This window comes from Nuphar pumila, chromosome 1 (genome assembly GCF_984573655.1).
Source record: "Nuphar pumila chromosome 1, dmNupPumi1.hap1.1, whole genome shotgun sequence".
NCBI classification, from domain to species: Eukaryota; Viridiplantae; Streptophyta; class Magnoliopsida; order Nymphaeales; family Nymphaeaceae; genus Nuphar; species Nuphar pumila.
In genome coordinates, this window is record NC_143249.1 from 154,632,086 (window position 1) to 154,650,376 (window position 18,291).

Consider the following 18,291-nt stretch of genomic DNA (forward strand, 5'->3'; position numbering starts at 1 on the left):
CTTTGTTGAGAAGAAAGATGGTTCAATGCGACTTTGTATTGACTACCGCATGTTGAATCATGTAACGGTGAAGAACAAGTACCCTTTGCCTAGGATCGATGATTTTTTGATCAGTTGAGAAGGGCCAAGGTGTTCTCGAAAATCGATCTTCGTTCGGGATATCATCAGCTGAGGATTAAAACCGAAGATATTCCTAAGACAGCGTTCAGGTCCAGATATGGGCATTATGAATTTCTAGTGATGTCCTTTGGACTTACAAATGCCCCTGCGGCATTTATGGATCTGATGAATCGGGTTTTCAGGTTGTGGCTGGATTCTTTTGTCATCGTGTTCATAGATGACATCCTGATATATTCGGAGAGTGTGGAAGATCACCGAGAGCATTTGCGACTCGTGCGGCAGACACTGAGAGAACATCAACTTTACGCTAAATTCTCCAAGTGTGAGTTTTGGATCGATAGGGTGATGTTTCTTGGTCACGTGATATCCAAGAGAGGTGTAGAGGTTGATCCAGCCAAGGTAGAAGCCGTTTTGTCATGGGAACAACTGAAGACGGTGACAGACATTAGAAGTTTCTTGGGATTGGCGGGTTATTATCGTCGATTGATTCAGGATTTTTCGCGTATAGCTGCTCCGATGACTCGGTTGTTGCAGAAAGGAGTGAAGTTCGAGTGGTCCTCTCGCTGCGAAGACAGTTTTCAAGAGTTAAAGAAGAGGTTGACCACAGCGCCGGTTTTGACATTGCCTTCCGATAAGGGTGGTTTTGTGGTATACAGTGATGCGTCGGGGACTGGACTGGGTTGTGTTCTTATGCAGCATGGAAAGGTCATAGCATACGCTTCCCGACAGCTAAAGGTGCATGAGAAGAATTATCTCACACATGACTTGGAGTTAGCGGCAGTAGTTTACGCGCTGAAGATGTGGCGCCACTACCTTTATGGGGAAACGTTAGTTCATGTCCGACCACAAGAGCCTCAAATATATCTTCACCCAGAGGGACTTGAATTTGAGGCAACGTAGGTGGTTGGAATTCCTAAAGGATTACGACTTCTCCACCGCTTACCATCCGGGTAAGGCGAATGTGGTGGCTGATGCACTTAGTAGAAAGGCGTCAGTCACAGCAGCTAGCTTAATTGGACGCAGTTGGAATCTGGTCGAGGAGTTCGTGCGATGGCAACCTTTTTCTGACAACTCTGAACGCATCCTTTGTGCCGGGATGCAGGCACGACCAGAGATTATAGATCGAATTGAGGAACTCCAATCAGAAGATCCGGACGTTGAAAAGTTGTGCGAAAGCGCTCAGAAGCCAGAAGCGCAGTTTCGCCGGGAGGAGGGCGGAACCATCATGTTCAGAGACCGATGGTGGGTTCCAAAAGCGTTACGGGAAGAGTTGATGAGTGAAGCTCACAAGTCGAAGTATTCCGTTCACCCTGGTTCCACCAAGATGTTCAAAGATCTTCAGAGGACTTATTGGTGGAATGGGATGAAACGGGACATCGCGGAGTTTGAATCTCGGTGTCTTACTTGCCAGCAACTGAAGATTGAACACCAGAGACCTGGTGGGCTTTTGCAGCCTCTTGAGATTCCAGAATGGAAGTGGGATGATATCTCAATGGACTTCATCGTAGGGCTGCCTAAGACTCGACGACAACAAGATGCCATATGGGTGATTGTGGATCGGTTGACAAAAAGTGCTCATTTTCTTCCAATCAGGATTAGTCAAAGCTTGGAAAGCTTGGTCGATCTCTACGTAGAGGAGATTGTTAGGCTTCACGGAGTGCCTCGTTCGATAGTGTCAGATCGGGATCCGAGGTTCACATCTCGATTTTGGCGCCAACTTCAGAAAGCCCTTGGCACTACCTTGAAGTTTAGTACTGCTTTCCATCCACAGATAGACGGGCAGTTAGAACGAACGATTCAAACGCTCGAGGATATGTTAAGAGCGTGCGCTTTGGATTGGGCAGGTGATTGGGACAAACATGTGAAGCTTGCAGAGTTTTCTTATAACAATAGCTTTCATGCTAGTATTGGTATGGCCCCGTATGAAGCACTGTATGGCCGACCGTGTAGATCTCTGGTTTGTTGGGATGAGGTTGGAGTGAGAGCAATGGAGTCTCCAGAAATCGTCCAGCACTATGCGGATCAGGTGCGTTTAATTCGGCAAAGGTTGATTGCAGCTCAAAGTAGGCAAAAGAGTTATGCCGATCAACGGCGTAGAGAGCTCAGTTTTGAGGTAGGCGATCACGTGTTTGTTCGAATCTCGCCTACAAAAAGTATCTTCCGGTTTGGAAAGAAAGGAAAGTTGAGTCCTAGGTATGTGGGACCCTTCGAAGTCCTTGGATGTGTCGGAGAGACTACATATCGGTTAGCCCTTCCTCCTCACTTTTCGCAGATTCACGATGTTTTTCATGTCTCGATGTTGAGAAAGTATGTACCTGACCCCTCACACGTAATTCACTATGAGGCAATCGAGGTACAACCTGACTTAACTACGGACGAGAAACCGATAGAGATTGTGGAACGTCAGGAAAGGGTACTGCGCAGTAGGACGATTCCGTTCGTAAAGGTGCGATGGCAGCATCATGGGCTAGATGAATGCACTTGGGAGCCTGAGTCAGACATGCGTCATCATTACCCTCTTTTATTTGGTACGTGCTAATTTCGGGGACGAAATTCTTTTAAGGGGGTAAGGATGTAAAAACCGTAAGTTTTGCCATTTAATTGTTTTGTCTGGAACCATGCAATTTGGACCTAAGATCCATATTTCGGATCTCGGACCCATAAATGGGTATTGATGCATAGTTAATGGCATTTAAAAAAATATATATATTAACATTAGTAATAAAACGAGAAATATATATATATATAAATATATATATATAAAGAGAACTCGCGGATCCACAGTTGGATCCATTTGAATCCAACTTGCGGACCCATTTTTGATGGGAAACAGGCGTAGACCCAACTATCTTATTCCACATTGATTCTGAATCCTCCTCGAGACACCAATCAGCTTCCTTAACTACCTGCTCTACAAACATACCTTGTTTAGCTCCTTTCAGTGCCCACCACTTAATTCTAGGATCTATCCTATGTCTATCCCTTTTGCGGCATTTTTTAATTCTAATATCTAAAATTAAGACTCTATGTTGTGTAGCTACACTTTCTTCCGATATAACCTTACAATCGATGCAACAACCCCTATCTTTCTTTCTAAGTAGGAAAAAATCTATCTGACTCGTATTAACCCCACTTTTAAATGTTACTAGGTGAGACTCCCTCTTCCTAAACCAAGTATTTGCTAAGATCATATCATAGGACAAACCAAAATCTAAAATTCTTTCTCCACTTTCGTTTCTTTCTCCTATACCATAGCCTCCATAGATACTCTCAAATCCATCCCTACTAATGCCTACATGTCCATTAAGGTCACCGCCGATGAAAAGCTTTTCTCCATAAGATATTTCTTGTACTACTCCATCTAACTCTTCCCAAAATTGACGCTTAATGGAATCATATAAACCTACTTGAAGTGCATAAACACTAATAATATTAATAATATCTGTACCTAATACTAATTTAATAAGTAAAATCCTATCACCCTTCCTACGGACCTCAACTACATTATCTATAAACTCATGACTAATAACAATCCCTACTCAATTCCTATTCCTATTTATTCCTGTATACCAAATCTTATATCCCCAAGGTTCTATCACTTTTGCTTTCTCACCTACCCATTTGATCTCTTGTAGACATTAAATATCCATCTTTCTCCTACACATAACATATACTAACTCTACCAACTTACCAGTTAAGAACCCTATGTTCCAAGTGGCTAACCTAATTTTATGGTCTTGAATTGGACAAAGTGTAGACGCGAATTTCAAATACTGAAATAGGGGGTGAGACTCCCTATTTATAGTTTTTTTAATGGATTCAGATACGTTTTCTGCATATCTGAGATCCATCAAGATGACGATTGTTAGATGAATAGTTTTGAATGAAAGGCCTAGATTTAATTTGAGGTTTATTGTCTTGGATAAAGGCTTTTCAAAAGGAAAGGGGTTTTGAGAGAGGGTGGCTTTCCAAATACAAATTTGGAAGGTAAATTTGTTCCAAGGGTGCGCAAAAAGGTTGTGGGGCGTTAACAACTACTGTTTACGACAAATGAGTTAACGACAATTCTTGACTTCTGACGACAATTCTTGGTCAAAAAAAAGCCTTGACGACAATTCAAGGTCCACTAACAACAATTCTTGGAACCTAAATTGTCGTCAACGATTTTTGGGGGCAAAATAGTTAACAATAATTCATAATTTTTGAATTGTCGTCAACGAAATAGAGTAAATGGCCCGACAGGCTAACTTGTTTCGGCCATAACTTGACTCTGATGTTCGTTGGAGGTGATTTTTGGTTTGATGAAAATCTAACACCCTCAACTTTAACCGGTCTTTTAAGGTAAAAAACAAATTTGATCATTTTGGTAGTCAAAAATGCGGTTAAAGTGGGCCTTACCTTAAAAACAAGTTTTTTTTAATAAACAAATCACCTTTTTTGGCTATAACTTTTTATTCTCATGTCTGATTGACCTGGTTTTTTGTTCATTGAAAAGTTGAAATCCTCTAGTTTAATTTTTCTTTTGTACAAAAACTTTAAGGATGTCATTTTGGAGGCAAAAAATGAAGTTGAAGCCAGCAGAACCTTACAACATACCGAAAACACTAGATTTTGGTACGAGACTCATGACATAAAATGACCCAGTCAAAATTTGTGTGTCTACATATACCCTCTTTGTTGTTGAGTATACGAAGCTCATTTGATAACAAAGAAGTAGGCACACTAGCTTTTGAAAGGAGCGAAAGATTAGTTCCGACAAAGCATTTTTGAAAAAAGATCTTTGACAAAAGATATAGATAGCTTGACGCTTGACGTTAGCTAAAAACATGTACACAGCCTAACACAAGGGTCTCCCTGGTGCCTGACACTTGATAGGCGGGGAGGTCTGGCCAGCAGACTAAGCTAGTACCTTGTTTCACACAAGGGCTTTTCCTTGAACTCGGTGTTGCAAGCAAAAAATCTTGCTAAGCGAGGTCAGATGAAGACGAAACAAGTGTCTTGTCGCTAAAAAACGCATGAAAGACGACTAATGATTTAGACAAACTTTTTTTGAAAAGGCAAAGACATAGACAAGCTTATTGGGCAAAAGCATCGAAAAGACTGAGACATTCTTGACTTTTGATGGGATGGAATGGAATGATAACTTTTTCAAAAATGCTCATTTAGAAATAAGATTGAATTTAGGACACTTTGTGCGCTCGTCAAATGGGTTTCAGATTGCTCCATCAATCTGAGGGATAACCTATGAACCTAATGTTTATCTATCAACAGGATGATCCTAAGATAGGACTCGGTAAGCTTTTCCTAATATGACAATTGGGACAATGGGGTTTCTAAGAACTATGTTCCTTGCAAGAAAGCTTGTTAGTAAGTTGCAGAAAAATGCATATTACATGACATGATAATACATGATGCATGATGCATGATGAAATGTTTTGATTGACCCATTTCGATCAAGGTGATCCGGAAGCAAGTTCTTAAGACAAATTTTTTGACTCATGAAAGATCAATTTTTTGATAAAACAATGCAAAAGACACTTGACATGAGCTTGCTTAAAGTCAATATTGTCAGCTTTGATGAAAAATGGCTTGACAAAAATGCATTTTTAAACGTTTCTTACTCTCTAGCTTAATAATCAGCAGTTCAAGGTGGGAGGGTCTTGCTGACGACCAACCATCAGTCTCAAGACAAAGGAACCTTGTTTTACACGAGGGTTTCATCGGCGTAATGAGTAGCCATACAAAGTGGAAGGTCTTGCTGACGACCAACCATCGGTCTCAAGACGAAACAAGCAAGGCAAAATGCAGCCAGACAAAGACAATTTTAAAAGATTGACTCAAAATGACACTTCTTGCAAAAGCTATGACAATGATTCATGTATTATGAAAAACCCAATTTGGATAAAAATTGTAGAATTTTTTTATCAAAACAATATTGTCGTAGGACCAACTTGTAGACCTTTGTGGGTCAAATGAGATGGCATGAATGAATTATTGTAATATAAATGCTATGGATAAGATAATCGAATTGTGATGTTAAATAACTTCATGACATACAAATGACAAGACGATAATGACAGTTATGAATGACAATAGTTCAAGACAAATGCTAAGTTGTAATATTCGTGTATTTTTCCATGATTTTTAAATTTGAGAATTATGAACTTTTAACTAAGTGTTTAATAAAAATGATAAAAATCGTGGAAAATACATCAGCTGGGTCTGGGTGTGGCCCAGGGCCGACTGACAAGACCAAAATGAGAATTAATATTTTTGAGAAATTTTTCGTTTTTAACCTTTAAATTCGAGCAAAAATCAAGCAAAATTCAGCATAAATTCAAGCGAAATTCAGAGGCAAAAATAAGGTAAGTATATTGTTAGATGTGTCTCGTAATTTTGAGAATGTTGGTGCCTTATTTTTTTGAAATCGAGTTATGGTTGGCCCGAAAATAGCGTTTTTCAAAAATGACCTGCCTCTATTTTTACCTTTTTCCGAATTTGATCGGACTGGATCTGCTTCGTTTGATCCAAGTTGGTATAGATCTTGACCCAGTCCAAGACCCATATTAACTATGATCTAGTCCAAGTAGGATCCAGATAGATTTTGGATATGGATTTGGATCTTAGATCGGGATCTGGATTCGAAATCCAAATATGGCCAATTTAAAGCTTTAAAATCAATTTAAAAGTTAAATTGTGTAGGTAGAGTTCCACCTAGAGTAGAACTCTACCATGGGTAGACTTCTAAAGGGGGTGACACCCTCTGGAATATTCTTAGAATATAATATTAACAACAACAACAACTACGCCTTCATCCCAAAAGAATATAATATTAAATATTATATAAATAATATAATAAAATTAATTAATTAATTAATAAAAGGTGTTATCTAGAAGAGGTATACATTGCACTAAAATTAATAAATAAACAGTCTACATTGCACTAAAATTTCATGACTCAAAAAATCATACTTTTTTATCGAAATAACACGATCCAAGGTTTGATCCTTAGTAAACAAACCTTCCACGCCACATCTATATGGTCAGATTGAGTTGATAAAGCTTGAACCTATGATTTTCAGATCAATAGTTCCATATAATTTGGTGCCTTCAAGGCGCCAAATATTAACCCTACATTTTAATATTAAGAAGAATGTAATAATGAATGAAATTGTGAATTTTCAAAATTTAATGTAACTGCATTATTTTTTCTGATTTCTTGATTCTAACTAAACCTAGGTTGCATTTAAATATTTTATTTATGATATTTAATATTTTACTAAAAGCTGGCTTTGCATTCATTTATATAAAATAGAACCAACTTTATAATAGATCCATAGTTGTAGACAAAGTCATCATATATTTTATAAAAAATAAGTTTATTAATTCTTAGTAATCATTATAATATTAGTAGAAAAGTAAAGTTTGTGTAAACTTATAATATTCTTCATATATATTGTGAATATTTGCACTTTTGCTCCACACACACACACACACACACATGCTTCCTGTTTCATCATATAGTTTATAAAAAATAAGTTTATTATTTCTTAGTAATCATTATAATATTAGTAGAAAAGCAAAGTTTGTGTAAACTTATAATATTCTTCATATATATTGTCAATATTTCCACTTTTGCTCCACACACACACACACACACACACACACACACACACATATATATATATATATATATATATATCATGTTTCCTGTTTCACATGAATTTTAAAAAGTCTCATTTCCCTTGCTGGCAACCTTGATTCAAACATCAAAGATCATTTGATAATTTCAGGGAAGGAAAACCTGGCAAATAGAAATAGCATGACCAACTAATACTCATTACATTAGTCACTTGTAACTTTGAGCAAAAATCACAGAGAAAGAGAGTTACCTGTAACACCAATCCCAAGGTCCATCACAGTCTGTTCTGTAGAAACTGCAATTGGCATTCGCTGCACAGGTGCTTGCTGATCAAGCAGCCAATATTCAGAATTTGCAGTTTGAGTATCAGACCGAGTGGTAATCATCTTTTTGCTCTGCTTAAAGTTCAATAATGCTTTGCCATTATATTCTACCACATGCCCCCAATTATCATATGCCTTTTTCACCAATGTATCCACATATACCTGCCATCCAGCAATTCAAACACATGCATCATTAAAAGTTCAAACCAATGAAACATTTTAGATTTCGCTTCATAGATAAAGGATCATTTTACATCTCATTTATAAGTTTTGAAAGCAGAGAATATAACAGTTCTGTCATACATCTTTCTTGCTCCATGCACAATGAGTATTCACTGTTCATAACCTCAACTGGAGTGGGGATAACCCTGTTCAGGAAGTTGAGGCCAACTAGGCTACCAGAATTGACACCAGATTAGTCTTTGGTGAAAGATTCATCCTACAGTTGGGTATATGAGCAGTGAGCACACAACTTCAGACAAAAGATGGGAGATTAAGGCTGGATTTGTTGGAATGCAAACTTGCAGGAGCTAAATACCATGAGGATAGAAATGGTATAAACATGGGTTCTGATCTTTCCAAACAGCTGAAATTCTTTATACCAAAAAAATAAATGTACCTAAGGAATGTGCTTCAGAAAAGGACAGGCCTTAACAGACATTTTATCTTTTCAGAAAATAAAGAGCACCATGCCACCACAAAATTTTAGGTCTTCAATTATCATGGTCCAGCAATTCAGAAATTCTAAAAGATGTTTCATGACATCTAATAGTTGAAGTTTTGAGTACCTACCTTCTGACTGTCAGACAGAGATTCGGCTGAATAGTACTGCTCACCAGCAATAAAACCACTCCACTCATAGATGCTGTTGAAAACTACACCAACATTCCTTGAATCATCATTATAGTAGACATAAAGCTTTCCACCAAGCACACAAGTCTTGGCATGGTCTAATGCAACTTCCCACATCTTATTGGACATACCGCTTCCAAGGATCTGTAGGGGCAAAAGAAGAGGCCAAATCAGCATCTCACAAAGTTAAATGTTGATTTTGAGATTAAATAACCATAATTTTAAGCATACATTGCGTAATTTTTGTGAGTCCCTGACAACAAGCCGCAGAAAGTCCTCAACTGTATAGATTCCTTCCTTGTTCAATCTTTTATGAAATGAACCATCCTTTCCTATTTTCTCCAATCTCCACACCTCATCATTAAGTGTTGGTGGATAATGTTTTTTGTACACTGTGAGAAAAAAAATGTAACTTCAGTACAAGAACTAGAAAATTAGTACAAGAATAACAAAAAAAGTCCCACATTAACTATGTAATTGGACAATTTGACCCAAGCTGATACGATTGACCGAGCCACATAATTATCCAGGCACCAAAGTTAAGAACATATATTTTCTGAAAATTTAGAATACATACATTCTCCTCTATGGTCCTTAACAGTAAATGCCTCTGTTTTTGCTTCACGGACACGCATTCCCTCGAAGTAACCAGATGCAACTTTTAGACCAAGCCTGAATTTCCTGCTCCGTATCCAACTTGAATTGTCTGTAAACGTAAGATCTCCAAGTGTGCCTACACCTTCTTTCAAAATCACCTGAATATCTCCAGTCAGAAGCGGCCTCTTGCCCTCACGTTCCTTCACAACATGGCTTTCAAAGTCTTCTTGGGTCCAGTCATCATCGTCATTGTTGAAGTCACCTTCAAGCACAACAACATCTAGCTTTGCAGATGATTCTGGGCCTGATGTTAAGACTTGACCTGTTGTAGCATCCAACAATACCACATGGACCGCAGAACCTTGCTCCCCCTCAACTTTTCCCCCAGTGAAAAGTGAGAGAGATAGCCTTGAGCGAAACTGCAACTGCAAATTTCTTCCATCAGGTCCTTCTATCCCCTTTGGTGAGGACCTGCATTTTCTAGTATTAATCGAAAGAGTAGTGCATCACATGTGTGCACACATGGAAATGCTACAGAAGGCATAAAAAATAAACATGTTCTTCCTTTACTTCAAAATTCAATATCTTCCTTTTTCCTTAAGTTTTAAATGAGCAAAGAAGAGTCCAGCAGCCAAACATCAAATACATAAGATGAGCGCAACAGCCAATCCAGGCAATGTGTCAATCCAAAATGCATATTTCCTTTCAGATTGACAATGTCCCATATAATGACACTAGCAAGTATACAAATAGTTTGTGCTTGTCAACAATGTTGCTAGCCTTGAAACTTCAAATATAAAGATATGGACAATATATGTGACGCACTATTAGCTCATCTAAGATCCCGCAAAATTAGGGTTGATTCAAATAGATGAGATACAGGAAAATTGCAGTAACTTCAAGAAGCAGTTGGACGAGCACAAAAGTAACCACAGAAATCCATTCACACCAGCAACTTTTATTGGTTTATAAAGTGGTTCTGAGCAATCAAGAGTAGATCTTTTACTCATGGTAGACTATCAAGTGCTTCTAAAAAATTACATAGTATCAATCATCACAACTACAACTATGCAATGCAAATTATCAATTACTTTTGTTACACTCATGACTAGAATGAATAACACACGTCAATAGGATAGCTCATAGAAATGCCTACACGCAAGTTGCAAAGGGCAAATGACATAATAGTTGAAAGAAGAGAAATATTTCCATTGTATATATCTTTGAGATTTAGCAATGAAAACTAACACACCTTCCACCAATCCTAGCATGGCCCAGTTTTGCTAAAGCACGTTCCACTTCTTCACTAACCTGTTTCAATATATAGAGAAAAGAATAAGGCAAATATTATCCTGTTGATCAGATGCTCAGGATGCATATATTATGCTCTCATCATTTAATAAAGTTTCACTTTTGGTCCTCCAGAAGAAATAAATGAAGCAAACATTAAGCAAGCAGAAATTTGAAAATGAAATGCTTCAAAAACGAAAATTAGGCTGTAGTTCTTAGTTTCAAGAAAACATGAATTGTTGCTTAAAAAATTCACAAACAGACTATCAGATTAAATTCATGACAAGCTTAGAATATTTATAAACCTAATTATCCAAAAGAAAGAGAAAAGCAAAAAGAACCTTTTAACCAACGAAGGAATGTATGCAACCAAAAAGAAAGAGTGCACAAAATACATTATCAATTAGGTTTAAGAATTTAAATTTTCATTTCTATTATGAACAACAGAAAGGAGTGGTCAGAAAATATACATGAACACAAATTTCAGTGCCTTCAAAAGGCCTCCCATGCAAAAGAGCCCAAATTCAGTTCATCTGTAACTAGCTTAAGATGGACACTTAAAACTCTGCACAAGTTTTGGAGGCCTCAAATTTGGTTTGGCAAAATGTGGTGAGATTCAAACCAACTGTTAATCGGTCATCCAAAGACTATCTAAGCAAATTTACCAGAGGAGATGTGCTATATATATATATATATATATATATAGGATATTCATGTATTTTTTGTTTTATTATTTTTTAAATTTTGTTTGAAATGCCCAACAGGGGCATTTCAGTATTTCGTATTCTAGCCATTAGGCTAGCTAACAGCTAGTATTTCTAGCAGTTAGCTCTCTCTAATGGCTAGTTGAGCTCTCCTTTGGCCCTCACTTTTTGTATATATATATATAGGGGATTCCTCCTCCCCATTTGTTATGCTCTTTTTAAGCATTTAAGTTAATAAAATTAATCATTTTTATATTGTGTGCTCTTGTGTATGCCCTTAGTGGCTTAAGTGCTTTGGCGTTTAGTGCTTGTGCTTGTTGCCCCTAGTGGCCTTTGTATTTGTGTGCTCTTGATTCCATTACATGGTATCAGAGCCAATAGGATTTTTTATCCTATTTGCTTGAGGATTTCATCTCTCGGTGTTTGCTCGTGCCTTCATCTTCTCGGGTCACATGAAGAAACCTCATGTCATCATCACCTTGACCGAAGGAGAATCAAATATTGAACTTTCTTTCAAGTTGAACGGCTCCAACTACTTGATGTGGTCCGCGAAAATGGAGAACCCTCTCAAGGGCAAAAAGTTGTAGGGATATGTGAAGGGATCTAATCTTGAACCCCAACTCAAGCTCATGAAAGTGGAAGGTGATCAAGTCAAGGCTCTTGATGGTGATGAAAGAGAAGGCCATTCAAGAATACCAAACAAAGATGGAAGATTAAGAGATTGAACATGCTAAGATTTTAGCATGGTTCATGAACAACATTGAATTGAAAAGTTGTGCTAATATTGCCAAATTTAAAAAGGCAAACAAAGCATGGGTCTTCTTGAAAGGAATGTATACTCAAAAAAGTCTAGATCGCCAATACTTCCTACAAGAAAAGGTATGTTCTACGAAGCAAGGTTATATGAGTGTGTGGGATCATTGTAGTGTTCCCTCCCTGTTGTGAGAGGAACTTTCACTTCTTGAGCCCAAATGGAAAGGACCCGTCATTGAACTTAGGCATAAACAAATGGAGAATGAGCACTTTTTCTAATTTCTCCATGGACTTCGCCTGAAGTTTGAGCAAGTGTGGTCTTCCCTCATCCATCAATCTTCTCCACTACCTCTAAATGAGGCATGTGGTAGAAATTTGCCAAGAAGAGACGTGTCTTGACTTGACTAAGGAAGGGGATGAAGGGAATGTCGTGTTAAGACTAAGAAACAACATGAAAGCTTACAAGCCTAAACACTTCGGGAAGGTTGTGTGACACTTTTGCAACAAACCGAAGCACATCAAACCGGACTGTCCAAAGCTAAAGAAGAAGGTGGCTTCCACTAGAGAAAAATCCACCAAAGCACGATAATGCAAACGAAAAAGGTGGAGACCTAGAAGATCTATCTATTGCCTAATTGGTGGAGGCTCTCCAACAATTTCTAAAATTGAACACTCCTTCGACATCAACCAATGTGTCACGGTTTTATCCTCCTCACATATGTCACAGGGATTCGGCTAGCAGGGTGCCGCACCCGCGTCAACACAACGCGGGTGTGGGTGCGGCACCGGGTGCGATCAACCCGACCCTGGGTGCAGTCAACGCACCCAGGATCATTTTGGTCTAATTTTTTGAACTTAAAAAAAATTGCCAAGAAAATTTTTTTCCCTATATGTCACAAGGATTCTCCAACTAGGTGCCGCACCCGATGTGGTCAACCTGACCCTGGGTGCAGTCAACGCACCTAGGGTCATCTATGTCCAACTTTTGGACTTTATATGTACATATATATATATTTTTTTTTTTTTTGCCGCACCGCCGCACCCGGGTTTTTTGGAAGTGCCGCATCCCCGCACCCGCACCCATGTGACATAGCTCCTCACCCTTGGGTATGTATTCTTGGATTCTGGACTCGGGTGTCTTTTTACACATTACTCCTAATGCTTCAAACATCTGATTTTAATGATTATAATGATGTTGAATGTATTAATAATGATATGTCTAATGATATGGTTGGGAATAACCCGCTTAATGATTTTAATAATGAGACATCTCATGAACTTCGTGTTTACACCTATCGTGAAGGTGAAGATCAACTATGTGCATTTAAAAAACTCACAAGGTCGATCATTAAAAGAACCTAACCTTAAAAAATCCCAATGGATCTCTAGACCTCTCAAAAGGTTTGTATCCTATGAATCATTTTTCCCAAACTATAAAGCTTGTTTAATGGCTATTCAAGCTTATCATAAACCATCAAACTACAGTGAAGCCAAAAACCACTCTCGTTGGATAGATGCAATGAAATTAGAGGTAGATGCCTTTCGTAGAGCCAACACTAGGAAAATTGTAGCTTTGTCTCTAGGAAAGAAGACCATAGATTTTAAATGAGTATTTAAGATTAAGACAAAAAGTGGTGGCTCCCTATAAAGATTTAGTTGCCGAGGGTTATTCACAAGAATATGAAATTGACTATGACGAAACTTTTGCCTCAATGGATAGGATAAAGTGTTAGGATCCTTATAACAATGGCATCTATCAAACAGTGGCTTATTTATCAGACTTAAATGTTAAGAATGCATTCCTTAAAGGTGACCTTTATAAAAGAATATATATGGATCCACCTCCCGGGTTTGATATTAAAAAAAGTAAAGTTCTAAGACTTAAGAAAGCTTTATATAGTCTTGAGTAGGATCTTAAGTCTTGGTATGACACATTTTAGTAAGGTTATGATTGGCATTGGATTTGTTTGATGTTATACTGACATTGCCTTTTTTGTTAGAAACGCAAGAACATGTATAATTATTTTATTATTATATGTAGATATGATTATCACTAAAAATGATAAAAAGGATATTGATGATATTAAAAGTGTTCTTAAAGAAAATTTTGACATGTCTAAGATTGGTTTCTTGAGGTATTTCTTAAGTATTGAGGTTGTGTGATCCTTGAGAGAATATGTACTTTATTAAATGAAATTGGCATCTGAAATAATTATTAAATTAGGTCTGACAGATGAAAAGGTAGTAGATACCCCTGAGGTTATCAATGCAAAAATGGACAATGATGGCACTCCTTTAGAGGATCTTACTTCTCATCATCAGTTAATTGGATCCATCAGATATATCAATCACTCAACTTGACATAGCATATGCAGTCAACAATACGAGCTAGTTTCAATATGTGCCCACCTTAGTTCACATGGTTGTTGTTACGAGAATTATTAGATATTTGAAAGGCACCATAACTAAAGGGTTTTTCTTATCATCTTCATTGTCTTTAAACTTAATTGCCTATACTGATTCAGATTGGAGAGGCAATCCTAATGATCGAATTTCTACTTCAGGTTACTTGTGCATTTTTCAGACTTATTTTTTTGTGGTGCAAAAAGCAATAAAAGGTGTCTCCATCTTCCACCAAAGTTGAATATCAAGTTATGGCTACCACAACCATGGAGATCGTATGGTTGAAAAGTCTTTTGAAAGATATGGGTGTCAACATCTCTACTTCATCGAAAATGTATTGTGATAACAAGAGTACTATTTATATTCTCAACAATCACACCTTCTATGAGCGTACGAAGCATATAGAGATGAATTGTCACTATATTCGTCAAAAAAAATTTTAAATGAACCATTGAACTTCCCTATGTGACATCTGAGTACCAAATTGTAGACTTCTTTACTAAAGTGTTGTCGCCTCATTTTTCTTTTCTCCTTAGCAATCTTTCAGTTATTTCACTGTCATTTTCAGGAATTTGAGAGGGTGTTATATATATCATAGTCACCTATATCGATAAAGGTAATTTCTCGACGAGGGTATTTCTTGGAGATATTTTCAAAAGTTGATAAATCTCAGGAATATCTTGATAATATATAGAAAAATTAAATAAAATTCTAAAAATAAGTAAAAATACAAAAAAAAATGAAAGAAACAGTCCCTTCTTCTGTTCATTCACTTTCTTCTTTTCCTTTCCTTCCTCCCTTTATGTTCCTTCTTCCCCTTTCTTCCTTCCTTTCTTCTCTTCCTTCTTTCCTTTCCTTTCCTTTCTTCCTTCATTTTTTGTCTTTCTTCTTTTCTCTCCTTCCTTCCCTTCTTCCTTCCCTTTTTGTAGCGATATGTATTGTGATATTATCGTGAGAAATATAATTTGTCGATATATTGAAAATATCATAATATTTTCAATAATATCAACGATATCGGTGACAATATATATATATATATTGTATTTAAGATATTTATAATTTGTCACCGATATCGGCAATATTTTGAAAAAATTGCGAGAAATACCGTTATTTTAAGGTGGTATCCATTTTGAAAACAATATTTTTAAACCAAGAACAGCACACCAAATAATAATTTAAAATCAGTTCTTGCACTTGTTGCAAAGTAGCAAGTCGGATGGTCTCCTTAGGGAACGAAACTTAGGCAAAATAATTCACAAAAGAGCTTGCTATATTAATAATTGGAAAAGAAAAGAATAATTACAATATTCTTAATTACAATGCTAACTAAAAATAAAAAGGGACAAAAACAGTAAAGGAAATATCCTAAACTAAACTCAAGGATCCCTCGAACAAAATCCAAAGAGCTTTAAGAGAATATTCTGACTACCTCAGCCCACCCTCATCCTTATTTACGCACATGTAGGGAACCTGTAAAATAAAAATAAAGAAAAACTATACTATCCTATTCTATGCAGTTAATCAAATAAATATCAAATAAAGAATTAATTAAATCTAACTACACAATATAAATAACTAAATTAACGACAATACCAGAATGAATTATCTAATTATTCTGAACTAAAAACTAAAGTATAATTATTGACCAAAAAGAATTATCGATTATTCTAATATTATTCCATGGGATAAAAAATAAACTAAATTATCAAAAGTTAACTAATGCAATTAACTAATCTAAAGTGAATTCAATGAATCAAGAAAGGAAGTAACTAACTTAAATCTAACTAATCAAGAAACAAGAAAGCAAACTACTAACCAAATTCAAGAATTAATTAACTAATTAATTTAATAAAGAAAGCACCTAACCGAATATTCAAGATTCAAAATTTAACTAACAAGAACCTAACTAAATAACAAGACTAACGAATTAACAAGTACTAACTTGCTGTACAGAATTCAAAACTAACTATAACAAATCTGTAACAAAATAAAACTACCTAAGCTTTCTAATCTAATTAATAACTTAAATATAGAAACAAGAGATCAGCTATTACTAATTTAACAAATCTAGATCTACTTTAACTACCAAATTGAAATTAAACTGACTAAAGCCAAACTAACGTGAATCAAACAAAACTACTGAATTAACTAATAAAATCTAGAATTTATCTACAAAAATTATGATAAAACGAAAAATATTAGTAACTATGCTAAAAACCGATAATTGCAAAGAAGAGGAAATTCGGCTAACCTAAACTAACTAAGCTAATTAAATTTAATCTAATCTAATTTACTGATATTAAATTAAACACAATACTAATCTAACTACTGTGAAACAGGATTTGATGAAAATTAAAACTGCTAACTAAAAGGAACAATTAATTATTATCTAGATCGGCTAAACATTAAACATCTAATTAAAAATGATAATTATAATTAAGTAACTATTTTCTAAACTAAATACAGGAAATAACGTGCTGGAGTTAAAATAACATAATTAACTAATAAAGAGCACGGAATCAAATACTCTATAATAATCGGATGAATAAAAAAACTAATTATTCTAATCTATTTTAATTATTGATTAATCTAACTATTCACAAAGTAATTATTAACTAATGACAATTACAATTAAACAAAACTAATTTAATATGCAGAAAAATAACAAGAGCGTGATTCAATCACTGAAAAACTAACCTGTGAATAAAAAGAAACTAGAAACATTAGATCTAAGTACCGAAAATTAAAAAGAATTAAAAATACTACCAAAAACCTTAATCCGCTACTTTAGATTTTTCTAATTAATTAATTCTAAGCAAATACCGAATATTAAAACCTATTCTAAATTAAATCTAAACTAAATCTAAACCTAAACTGAATGAAAATCACAAAAATAATAAAAAAGAACCAATCTATACCTAACAATTTTGACTAAAACATAAAACTATGCCTGAATATCATGAAAATCGATAATACCTAATTTAATCTATTTTTATTTTATACAAAACGTAAATCTGAAATAAAAGAAAATCAGATCTAATCTAAAACTAATCTAATCAATGGAAATATAAAAATAAACTAATTTACGGATCAATACAGACAGTTTTTACAATTCCAAACTTACCCAACGGGCCTTTTCAGTTAAGTTTTTTGACCCAGACGACTCAAGACACAACCTCAGAAACTAACTCTAGAAGACAAATAACATGACATATCAAAAACCCAAAGCAAAACTCAAAAGAAAAATGACCAAGAAACAATTTTTTTATTTCTTTTTCTAAAAAAAGTATAAATAAAAACCGAAAAGTACACCTCAAGGGCTGTCCGACGAGTTTCGAGGTAGAAAAGAGCGAACTTATACCTTGGATCTCATGCCACGAACATCTTTTTGCTGTTGGAGTTGTGTTTTTGTTGTAGCATGCCTGGAAACCGAGTTAACGAAGGGGAAGATCGGTGTTGGAAGAAAAGAGATCGGTCGGTTGCAGGGGGAGATTTCTCGGCTGGCGAACGTGGTGGTAGATAGTGGTTTGCACTAAATCTAAAGTTGAAATTTTCAGTCGTGGGTACCTATAGCAAATACGAATCCAAACAACGAAAAAGAAACACG

The 18,291-nt window shown here is 36.0% G+C and overlaps 1 protein-coding gene across 3 annotated transcripts in view; it reads right to left on the reverse strand.

Annotated features, from left to right (window-relative positions):
* LOC149849238 (calmodulin-binding protein 60 C-like) overlaps positions 1-18,291 on the reverse strand; it is a 62,211-nt gene that overhangs the window by 26,864 nt on the left and 17,056 nt on the right. For 2 of the 3 annotated variants that reach the window (XM_089999076.1, XM_089999085.1), the window contains exons 3-7: positions 10,787-10,845; positions 9,515-10,005; positions 9,169-9,329; positions 8,878-9,081; positions 8,013-8,247 (exon numbers count right to left, since the gene is read on the reverse strand). In XM_089999076.1, the coding sequence (XP_089855202.1) occupies positions 8,013-8,247; positions 8,878-9,081; positions 9,169-9,329; positions 9,515-10,005; positions 10,787-10,845 (1,150 nt within the window). Of the gene's footprint in view, positions 1-8,012; positions 8,248-8,877; positions 9,082-9,168; positions 9,330-9,514; positions 10,015-10,786; positions 10,846-18,291 lie in introns of all 3 variants that reach the window. The other variant, XM_089999066.1, reaches the window with a different exon arrangement.